At 35.1% G+C, this 12,375-nt stretch overlaps 1 protein-coding gene across 1 annotated transcript in view; it reads right to left on the bottom strand.

Moving 5' to 3' along the window:
* Nucleotides 1-1,871: 1,871 nt before the first annotated feature.
* LOC120624896 (protein kibra) overlaps nt 1,872-12,375 on the bottom strand; it is a 103,998-nt gene continuing 93,494 nt past the window's right edge. Inside the window, exons 9-20 of the mRNA XM_039891665.1 lie at nt 12,089-12,190; nt 11,723-11,824; nt 11,307-11,424; nt 10,685-10,862; nt 9,243-9,396; nt 8,711-8,802; nt 7,847-7,989; nt 6,055-6,165; nt 4,580-4,696; nt 3,643-3,801; nt 2,695-2,892; nt 1,872-2,361 (exon numbers count right to left, since the gene is read on the bottom strand). Of these exons, the coding sequence (XP_039747599.1) occupies nt 2,046-2,361; nt 2,695-2,892; nt 3,643-3,801; nt 4,580-4,696; nt 6,055-6,165; nt 7,847-7,989; nt 8,711-8,802; nt 9,243-9,396; nt 10,685-10,862; nt 11,307-11,424; nt 11,723-11,824; nt 12,089-12,190 (1,790 nt within the window). The 3' untranslated portion in view covers nt 1,872-2,045. The remainder of the gene's footprint in view (nt 2,362-2,694; nt 2,893-3,642; nt 3,802-4,579; nt 4,697-6,054; nt 6,166-7,846; nt 7,990-8,710; nt 8,803-9,242; nt 9,397-10,684; nt 10,863-11,306; nt 11,425-11,722; nt 11,825-12,088; nt 12,191-12,375) is intronic.

Raw genomic sequence — 12,375 nt, 5'->3', positions numbered from 1 at the left:
CCAACTTGGATAAGTTTTGATCTAGGATAATTCACTAGGAATGAATATATTTGGCAGGTATAATGAGCCACACTTTTCTACACTAAAGCAAACAAATTCAATACAAGTATTGGTGTCACATGTGAATTTTTATCTTCTGTGCGCATAGTTTTAAGTTCACTAAACGTAACGCCAGAGTTAAATTTTTCTGTCAAACTTGTATGTAGTTTCCCATGACGTTTGATCATCCATAAACAACGACATTGCTAAAGCCATTGTGAAGGTTATTTAGCTAGTAATTTACTCTTACTTTGTATAATCAATCTGAGATTAGGTATATATTTCTCTGCCTCGGTTTCTCTTTATGGATAGGCCTATTTGTACCGAACAGAAAGTTAAGCTTCGACTAAACAAAACTACTGAAGATTGAAAGCGTCACATTATTAACATTGATATTGGTACTTGAAGAGCAAACTCAAATTTGTAGTAGCTTAAATCTGTCAAATTTAAGAACTGACAGATTGACAGATTGACTCTTCTTCTTCTTTTGATTTATGGCTTTTCGTAGTGCCAAAAAGATTGACTCTAACGTAGACTATTAAAGTCATTGTAATTGTCATTTTGACATAATTGTTATGACCGACGATAGAAAATTTCAATCATTTAATATCGCCTGGAAATCGGCTCTCGTTTAAATTAACCAACTGCTCAGTTAGCGGTAGCAAAAAAAAAAAAATGCGACAAATAAATAAGTAGTGGTCGCAAATTATCAATGATTCTACAATATTAAACCTAGGAAAGATAAAAGGAAATAATAATATCCCTCAGAATGTGACCCACAATACTAAACGTAACCACTCCACTCCGTGCCATATTTACAAAGCTTATTTTTGGCCTATCAAGTGAACTTATTCGGTGGATACCAACATTTAATACAAACCGAACTATCCCGGTGGGTCTTACGTATCTATTTACACTCCACTATTATATAAAAAAAAAAGTTTGGCATTTTTTTGTGACTCTCCATACACTATTTTGTACAGCGATGTTTCCTTGCCCTCTATGGCACATGGTAGGCCGACTTTAGGCACCGTTTAAGGCACGATATTTTGTACAATAATAATATATAAAAAAATGTATATAATATACGTCGATATTGTCAAATTTCAGCTACTAATTTTCATATGGCACCCCGTTTGCACGTACGTACATGTTTGAATATTATATTTTATATATATTCCAATATATAGATATATAATTATGTATATAATTTCAGTCTTCCTCCAGAAATCTCAAAGGCAATGGTGATCACAGTAAATAAGTGCAATTTATTTTTTAATTATATTATTAAGGTGCCGTATTATTTTAGAATCCATTTTTTTTTTCAAACGAAACTAAGTCATGATATTTAAATTTTTTTCAAAAATGAAAATTTTATTCTCAATAAAAGCATTCATGATAAATGTATAAAATTAAATAAAAAAAACAAATATGATAATACTCGTTTTCTTTGATTTAAACAAAACCCAAATTGATCAATGTTTCTGAATGACTAAATATTCCGTTATTAAAAATATCACGACATAGTTTACAAATATCAAGTAAAGATTTCATGATTCATTCTAGACACGATAGTATGTTAAACACATAACCTCACACATGTGTAGCCATAGATATGTTCCTATGATATTGCTGACACTACATTTATCTTATAGCTAAGCAAAAACCAATCATTGGTTTAAAAGGATTGAATATTTTTGACTCGACTTTCCCTTTTTTCATTATAGAAGACTTGACCAAATTTTTAATTTACTATAGAATAAGAATAATAACACAAATATTTATTTCAAATATGGAATGATGATAAAAACGGTTTTATTTAAGAAAATGATTGCAGTCCATTTTTTTTTCTCTAAATGTAATTGGCATATTTATTCAAAAACAAAAGTAGGGCGTGATAAAATACCAAGAACAAAGGAACGAAGAAAAATAAACCTTAATGAATAATACTTTTTCCATTATTAAAATGTAATGGTACAGCCCAGTCAAAACCACCCAATCCTAATTCAAACCTGAACACCCAAAACTCGGTCCACAACAAAATCATACCTAACATCCTCAGTCTTCTCTTCATCTTCTTCATCCTTCTTCACGGGCAAGTTCTCATAGCACGGTTCAGGGATGCAGGGGTTCTTACATTCTATCAGCGTCGGTTCCTGATTACTGGTTCCTGGATTGCGGAGTTCGTAGGAAGTTTTGGAGGAGCGACCGTCTGGAGTACGTCTTTCCTCCAGCTCTTCCCAATCGTCTTCGGAAAGGTCCCCTTCTTCGTCTGGTAGTGGTACCGTGAGTTTCTGTCGGGTGAAGAATGCCATCTTTTCTCTGTTGAAAGAAGACAATAATTAGTTATGTAAGGCCTGATAAATAATATTCAGAATCAAATTATGTTTTTATAAAATACATAGTTTAAGTTACGATAAACGGAGACCTTAGTAGATAAATAAAAGGAAAATTATCACTCCAAAAATCGTAAAATCAACAACAGCAAACTTTTTCTGTTTTTTTTCTATAATTTAAGGGGCTTCTAGACCCAGAAGTTCAAATAATATGTTCCAAAATATTCTCAGGAACTCTTCAAGCATAAAACAATCACAATTTCAACAGATTTAGGTCCTCAAAACTTTTCAGTTATTGTCTGACAAAAATAATACTTACTTGAAGGTGACCAAGTCCGGTTTCCTTCCTCCCTGTCTGGACTTCCTGAGGCGGAAGATCTCACGGCACGTGCGGTGGAACAATCTAGATACTCTGTCTCCAGACTCAGCTGGGGCTGAGATGAGTCTCCTGAGAGTTTCGTCTTCTGCCACCCACGCAGCTACGGCGGGATCGCCTCGAGCGCAGGCCTCTTCTAATCTAAAAGCACAAAGGTAAATGTTGATTAATTACAATAATCAGTAGGCAGTAGGATGAAATAAGGGTATAATTTAATCTTTTGCGAAGAACCCTTATTTAGCAACTGTAATTTCGCATGATCTGTTCTTGGAATTGAAAATTAAAGACAAGTTGCCAAAGATTCCTTTCGAAAATTGAATTTTTACAATTCCTTTCATCTGGTTAAATATGATCTCCTAGTTTCTGTATCCAATAAATTAGGAGGACTCGACATCTTCAATAAAACATTTTGGGACGCTTTTAAATGCACTATTTGCAATTCCTTCAACCACAAATCGTTCTACATTTTTAGTTCAAATTTATCTCATCTTACTATATTGAAATAGGTGAATACTAAAACACCACCAAAAGAACGTCAAGCGATTCTTATATTAAATATTTTCAGCTGTTTTTTTTTTCGATTAAACCAATTCTGTATTTAAACTTGCAGTCCGTCCATTTTAGAGGTTTTACGAGAGCTAATTTATTTAAATTTATAAATTCAAAAAGATTCAAAATTCAAAATTCATTTATTTCAAGTAGGCCTAATATAAGCACTTTTGAAACGTCAAGTCTGTCTGTTTGTATTGACTCTACCACCGGTTCGGAAGGCAGATTCTACCGAGAAGAAGCCGGCAAGAAACTCAGCAGTTGCTCTTATATATATCTGTGAAGGTAATGTAGATAAAAATAACATAAGTTAAAATATATATTATAAATAACAAATTGTACCTCTTTTTCAGCTGCGTAAGGTGAGTGATCTCCTGCCTCAGATCAGCCAAACGGGTGTGTTGCGCTCGCAAGTCCAGAGACAAGTCTAGAGATGTCCTTGCTGATTTAGAACGAGGGGTGGTGGCTCTACGTGCCGCGCCGCCTCTACCACGGCCCCATCTGCAAATATAACAGATATTTCTATTAACACACCAAATAACTAGCTGAAACCCAGGACCAGTGGTGCTCATTCTTTTGTTTAAAAATCTCTGAACTAAACTAAGTGCTTCTCGGAAAAGGGTAGCACTGTTTTCAGACATATCAATTTAGTTCCATTATCATCCCACAACAGGGCGCAGGTTTTCTCTCAGAAGGAGACTGGATTAGGCCGTGGTCCAACACGCTGGCCAAGTGAGGATTGGTGGACTTCAATTGCCTTTGAGAGCATTCTGGAGACCTCTCAGGCATGCAGGTTGCCTTAGTTCGAGGTGCATGCTGGGCATCGAACTAGACCATCTTCGAGGTGGTCTAGTTCAATAGGAAGGCTAAGGTCCTAACCACTAGTCTATCGCAGCTTCCTTGACATCACCGAAAATACGATACGTAATGAGAAAATAATGTGATTAGCCCTTAACTGCAATCGCAATTCCTGTTCGGGAGTACGGTAGTCATACCCCTAATCGGTTTCTACGCGATATAACGCCGGAACACTAAATCGCTTAGCGGCATGTCATTGTCAGTAGGGTGGTAACTAGCCACGGCCAAAGCCTCAGACCAAACCACAGAAAATTCAGAAATTATAAATTCCCAAAATGCTCATGCAATTATGAGATATTTTATTCTTTAGGTACTTTAGCTCGGCTGTAGCATTTAAAGACTTAACCCCATAGAAATTCCGACAGAATACTGTATCGTACTGCAAAAGAATTTATAGGTAGATACTTTTTCTGAGACTCACCTCAAGGATCTCCTCTCTCGAACACTCCTATCGAACGGAATGCCCACAGGTGGAGGTTGTAACGTAACCCTTCTTGCGTACTGCGCCATCGAGGAATCAGACTCCGAACGATTTAGTCTAGAACAAACGAAAGAACATTAAGCATTTATTTAGGCTACTAGTGCTAGCTAATACATTTATAGTTCAATTAAAACTTGATGTCATCGTGGAAGTTAGCTGCGAGTGTAGCTTCGCACAGTAAACTGTCTGATTGGGTGATACCGAATACTGAACTATGCGTATCGAAACGCACGAAGTTTGGGAAGCCGTAAAGTTTGATGCGGACTACAACAATCTTTGCAGGAAATTAAGTCCTAATATGTTTACAGTAAATATAATTTTTCAATATTGTTACATAAATGATTTATTCACCAACAGATTATACACTGAAACTAGCTTAGGAACTACAAAATTGAGAAACATAAAGTTGTAGTGTAAAGCCAATTACTGGCGAACCGGCATGCGTATCTGAAAAAACATAGTGAGGGTTCGCAAGTTTACAATGATATTATTGATGTATCGAAGGAAACATTGTATAATGAAGTTGAAAACAGAAAAAGAAAACATAACTCATGATACAAAACTAAAATTATAATGATTAAGCGAACACATTTAAGACTATAGGCCTCGAACGGAAATTATTATCCACCCATAACTGGCCCAGTACGGGGCACGGGTCTGCTCCCAGAATGAGCCACTCGTATTTGAAAACATCGTGGAGAACTATCTGGCATGCAGGTTTCCTCACCATCGTTAAAGCTAGTGGGGTTTCTATTTGCTTAAAACCTTTATACTCTAAAAAATTTGAGGTGCTAATAAAATCAGGCTTCCAGTTGGAAGGGTCGAATGCGTTAGAATGTTTACTGAAATTCAAAGTAATATAAGTAACAGAAGCGGTGGTAACCCACTGGGTAGAACTGCGAACTCACTTTCGGGGGGCCTAGTTCGAATCCCAGCACGCACCTCTACCTCTTTTCTATGTTTTTTCCTTTTACGCCATTGGTTGCCTGGAAGAAATCGCTATGTAGCGATAAGGCCACTAAATTGTGTACCTCTTGATATGTATTTATATCTCTTTAACTACTTTTTTTCTTTGGTGAACAATAAAAGTGTATTCATTCATTCATTCATTTATTCATTCATTCATTCATTCATTTATTCATTCATTCATTCATTCATTCATTCATTCATTCATTCATTCATTCATTCACATCTAACTTTTCTAATTTAAGTGCTTTTAAAACAATTAAAATATCACAAGCTTCAACGGTGGAAGAAAACATCGTGAGGCAACCTACATGCCTGAGAGTTCTCCATAATGTTCTCAAAGGTGTGTGGAGTTCACCAATACGCACTGGGCCAGCGTGGTGGACTATTAACCCCTTATCATTGTCGGAAGAGACCCATGCATTAAAAGTATAAATAAGGATTTTTACCTGCAAATGTATTGCCCTTTGCCGATGCTCTGAGGTTGCGGTGAGAACGTCTGAGATCGTTTTATAGTCGCTAGCGACTCTTCGGGGTTTGAGCTAACTTGTTGACTTTTCCTATGAACAAATACATATCAATTAGGTAAGTGTCTTAGGTATAATAAACAGATAACTTTCTTTTTATAGGGATCGCAAACAAAACTTTAACTTACTTAATTTTCGTGTACATTTTTCATGTTTATTGATTCTTTTTCTAATTTTCATGAGTTTAAATTTCTATTTCCTCGATTTTGATACATTAAATCTTCAATATTTCGAAACGTTTTGTTTGGGTAAATTAATTGAAATGAATAAATTACAACATCGAAAAAGATCATGCAGTAGTTTAGTAGTTAATTTGATTTTTCAATCGTTTATTTACTTGAAATGTGCCACACATTGTCATGCCATGCCACGCACGCTTGCATCATGCATCTCACAAAGATCAAAAACAAGATGACATCTATTATAACGCCTGACTTTAATATACATAGGTAGTAATTTATAATCAGGCTGGCTGATTATTTACCATCTAAATAATGAATGAAGTTTTAAAAAAATAAACTTTATGATTTTATAACACATAAATTTGGTTTTATTTTATCATAAAAAACTTAGCTATCAATCGAGGTCCAATAAACTGAAATTGAAGCGCTATTGTCTCTCTTTCACGTGAAAGAGGAGTAATCGTACAGCGCTTAGTAGAAGATTTTCATGCTCGCAATAGTAGGATCGTTTTCGAGTACCGAAACACCGTACAGTCAAAGCAAAATGCACGTAATGTCACTCATTTTAAAGTAGCGAATTCTGATATTCTTTTTTTTTTTTTGACAAGAGCGCTTGGTGTAAACAAAGAGATTTTAAACAAGGTACAAAATAAATAAATAAATAATACTACTGTACCCAGTAATGAGTAACGTTAAAGACTATATATTTTTAACTGGGTATAAGAAATAAATCACTTTGGCTTAATTGCTTTTGACTGATGACACAAATAATGCTGAGATAATATTTTAGTCTAATAATGGTCATAAAAGACCTAGAATGTGTTAGTAAATGTGCAACACACGTATTAATAGCTGACAACACACAGTCCGGTGAATGTTCATAGCACATATTTACGCGTTGTACACATACCTACATTACAATATGTACAGATATGTATATTGGACGGTATGTATCTATTTCGCTATGGCCATGTCCTCGTAAGGCTGACCGTCGGCTTCTCGCCTCATTAAGTATCTGGAGAAAAATTGGTTTGCTGAAGACGTTGATTTCCCAAAAATGCTGAACTTGGTGGTAGCTTCTTTACCACCAAAAAGCACACAACCCTACTTTATTTAAAAATATGTTAAGCTTATGATGTTTAAGAAAAGTATTTTTATTAATTCCATCAAAACTTTCCAGGTGTAAATATTTGACGGTAGTAAAGTTTTGATCCTTCCAAAATCATTGTTTCGTAAAAAAGTTTATGTAATATAGTTAAGAATACTATATAACTTTGAGGTTCAATTTGTATATACTTTATACACTGTTAGACACTTTGTATATTTTAATAACAGCAGGTATTTTTTTTAAGCAAAGCTAAAGTAAAGTATACATTTCTTATGGCCAGTGATACGACATAATATACAGAACTAAATGTTTGTTCTTCTCGTTACTTTGAAATCTTCTAGGAGATAATCTTGTAAAAAGAATATTTGGAAAAAAAATATTTAGGTGCTTCGATTTTTTATGATAGTGACAGCTGAATGTTTACCTTCTATGGAGCTGTCTTCCTTCCGGACAGAAGTTGCACTCGGTATTGGTTTCTTTTTCCGCAGTGGGTGGGTGTAAGAACTCATCTTCCAGCGTTATATCCTCCTCGGGAATGTAATCTTCGAAAGAGTCTTCCTCTACTATCTGATGGAAAGAGTCAATATTTATATTTACAAATATTAGTAGCGGTGATAGCTCAGTGGGTAGGACTTTGAATTCACTTTCCCGAGGCAGAGTTCAAATCCCAGCGTGCACCTTTAACTTGTGTAAGTAATGTGCGTTTAAAGCAATTAAAATATCACTTGCGCCAACGGTGAAGGAAAACATCGTAAGGAAATCTGCATGCCTTAGAGTTCTCTATAATGTTCTCAAAGAGGTGTGGAGTCCACCAATCCGCACTGGGCCAGCGTGGTGGACTACGGCCTTAACCCCTTCCAATGTGAGAGGTTATCCGTGCCCTGTAATGGGTCGGTAATGGGTTGATATGATGATGAAGATGCAAAATTTCAAGGCCACAGTCTTTACCACAAGCTCTAAAACAAAAGTTTGGAGAGAGAATAATTTGGCTTAAATAAATATTATCTAGGACATATTCATGAAATTCTGTTCTAACAAAGTCATCATTGACTTTTATTATCAAACTTATCAATTAATGTTTTTTTTTTTGCAAAATGCCACCCTATGACCATCAATTGGAGGCGTAGGTGTTAAGCCTTTAATTACACCGGCAACCACGCCTTCAGATCAGAACACAGCATTTCAACAATGCTGCTTGGAGGCAGAAATAAGCATGGCGATAGAATTCCCCGGACGAGCTTTATCACAAAAAATTTAGGTCAAATAGATTCCACTTTGTTATAGTTACCTGATTTAGCGGTTCTCTTGACTCTTCATCTTCCGAAGCCGAATTTTCTCCACAATCAACGTTGCATTCCGCACCCGTCATACTCTCAGGACCTGATAACGATGTTTGTTTCATTTATTTAAATGATCCAACGCAAAAACATCGACTTTAACGGATATTAATAAGAAAGGAGCTACCAGAACGCCTAGACAAACCCCCGTAAGTTTTATATGAGCAATGAATGCATACTAAAATTGTCAATTTCATCCATAGAATCATCATCAGCGAAATGTCTTATGCTTGAAAGATGTAAATTATACCATTATTATTTTACTAAATTAAAATATAAGCTGCGAACGCATGGATTCTTCTTTGGCCATAAATATAAAAAAAAAATTAAAAAATATGGTAGGTTATACACTTATATCTAGATATTATCAATTTATGTTTCACGCATATTTTGTCATTTGCGACGCCCAAATTTTGAGGAAATTTAAAGCATAATATTAAGTATAATGTCAGTATATGTAAGGTGTTCAACCTTCAAACTAACCTCTATTCCTAGTAAGAGTTGACGTCTGCGAAGATATAACAGTGGACTCGTCAGAACTCTCATCCCTTCTCATACTTCGGAAGCTCAACACGTTGTACCATTTCTGTGACACATTTTCTGGATCGAAATCCGCTAAACTGACTTGCGTGCAACCCTGTCGACAAAATTTGAAACACGTTAATTAATTTAATAATGGCGTCTTCGGTTATGATAAGTACCATTATGGTGGCTTTCAGATAATAATCGCTCTCGCCTTAGTGTTTTATTCACATGGCACTCTAGGCGGTATGCCGAATACTCGAATTTGGCTTTTTGTCATCATAAAATATATATTTTGATCTCTCCCAGATTATTCTAAGTTGTCCTCAAGTAAAAAATAGCACAACCTTTTATTCATAAAAAAGTTTTTAATCGGATGGAAGTTATTGGCGGAAGTGATAAGACTGGATCAATTTCTATAGAAATTCATTATGCCAAAATATTGTAACTATAGTCGGAAAAATGTAATAGGCCCGTTTTGACATTTGTGCAAGACCATAGAATGTAACTTGGAACAAAAATGAAAGAAACAAAAAAATAAAAATCAATTACATACAGTGTTTTAAAAAATACGTAAATTTTTTTGGGACGTTAAATAATATGAAAGAATATATCGCGAGTATTCTTTTTGCGCTTACTTCATAGTATTATGCAATTTATAATTGTTGCGAAACGTTCCAAAAACAGTTACGTTCTCAGTCTTTTTTTTTTTATAATAGAGCTTTAACCATTTTTTTACTGAATATCGAAATTAAATATTGTGTAGTTATCTTTACTGCAAAGAATGAGCTTGGTTCTCAAAATGGGTTCTAAATAATGAGTCTGAGATGATGTATCTGACCAAGCGGCACATGACTGAAGCGTCCCCGCGCGCACTGCGCAGTTTTTCGTTCCTCATCTTGTAAAGTTGACTGTGCGCTCATTTAAGTTTGATATATATTGTTTACTATTACGTTAACTATGGCTCTTCTATTTTGGACATTAATTTAAACATAGTGATTTGACTCGATTTTTGTGTTTGTTGTTATATAGTACTAACTCTGTTTCAACATGTTGAAAAGTGGACGTATAATCAACAGCCAGTCACGCGTATTGGTTGTGAAGTTAAAGGAATACTTTGAACGAACGAACACTTTACAATACATAATAATATCAATCAAGTACTGATACAAACTTGAATTGATTTATCGTGAGTATCGAGTACAGAGTCTTATGGTTCCATAACTAGTTACGTCGCGATGACAAGTGTCAAAACGGGCCTATTACATTTTTACGACTATAATAGGAATTTATTAATAATTATGAATAAGGATAAAGAGTAAACAGAATATAATTATAAAGAATATATAGAATACAAGTATTTTATTACATCCTGAAAAAATATCTATTCCGTGGTTACTTACCAAACACTCCGCACCGGCAGCTAGATTCAACTGTAGTGTAGCGGCTCTCAGAGCCCTTGGACCTAAAGAAGCCCTTTGATTCTTCCTCCACAACAGAGTGGCGCCGCGCCACGCTATCGCAGTGGTGCTGAAGGCGATACCACCGCCACCACCCACTACTAGCGCCCCGCGAACTGCCCTGTAAGGCAAGACATCATTTGTTTCAGTAATATGCGAAAGAAGATTTTCATTACTATTTCATAAACATAACGTACTTATTAAAGGTTAAGTCTACAAAGATATATTATCAAGAATCACGTGTTTAAACATATTATTATAGAATTTGATAGTTATGTAGAAGAAGAGAAATACAAGACCTAGTGTCCCACCTTGTAACACACCGAACTTATTTTTGTAAGTTATTGAATTTTAATAATTAATTTAGTGAGAATATTTTTATGATTAATTAGTTAACTAATTAATTTGATATCAGATATAAATGTCTCAAATATATATCTGAAAAAAGAAAAAACAAATACCTAATACTTTGTATAAATATAAACAATGATCTCGTGATCATCAAGACTTGAACTTGGTTGAACATAATGCAATGAACGATAATCATGTACAAATTGTAACTTACACTTCTGTCTCCATATCGATGTACAAGGCGTGAAGGTTCCGCGCCCTCAGGATGCCGATCTCAAGCGCGCTTTCATCGGAACAGTAACGCAATTTGATCTCAATTTGGGCACTGTTCACTATAACAAAAAAAAAAAAACAATATGTTATTCATGTGATACGATTATCTTTTACTTCTTATAAGTGCGTTTTTGATTGCTATGTTTTATAAAAATTCAAAGTCGTTTTTCCCTTTTCCACACACCTACGCTACCATAGCTTTCGCTATTCTTGGGATCCAATTCTTTAAAGTATTTCATATCATTTTTGGGCCCGTATTTCAGAATTTCATTTTTGGGACACTTATCTTTCGGGTCGGAGTTCAGATAGTTGCGTTTTTTAAATTGGCTTAGGCACAAAAGAAAACAGGGTATTTACCAGCGTTTGAGGCATCTCCACCTTGCGCGGCTTCGAACACGCCAGAATCGCCTGCCACCGACTCGTCGCTCACTGCTGCCGACACCGATCTAGTATTTGTACCTAAGACAAAGATAATTAACATTAAATAAAATCCAGCTGAAGATCTTCATTCGTTCATAGAACAAATAAACTAAGGTGGGTTTGAAAAAAAACTTTAGCTAAAGAATAATTTGATAGCTTTCAAATTAAATTTCAAATTTTAGACTCAACTTTACTAATTATAAATCTTAAAAGATATAAATAATTGCTTGGTTCCTTATTTCTTCATAAAACAAAGATTCTGGATGAACCAAATAAACAGAGATATTACAAAAGATCTCTTACCACTAGACGAGGGAGTTCTAGGCGAGAGCGGTGGTGGTGGAGTTTCTGATATTGGAGAGAGAGGCTCGCACGGCCGACCGGGGCCTTGCAATTGAACAGGAACTGGAAAGAACAATATTATTAGCGAACCTTTATAAATTAATAGCGATTTATATTAGATGCTTATTTAGTTCACGAATAACTATAAGTTTTGATTACAACAATTTTCAAGACGTATTATTTGTTTTTTTATGGAATAACCACGATAATGTTCAAATCAAGGTGACGATATGAATCGAACGAAAAAA

Source organism: Pararge aegeria, chromosome 7 (assembly GCF_905163445.1).
Source record: "Pararge aegeria chromosome 7, ilParAegt1.1, whole genome shotgun sequence".
Lineage (NCBI taxonomy): Eukaryota > Metazoa > Arthropoda > Insecta > Lepidoptera > Nymphalidae > Pararge > Pararge aegeria.
Note: the sequence above shows the minus strand (reverse complement) of the source record. Positions and strands in the feature narration are given on the sequence as shown.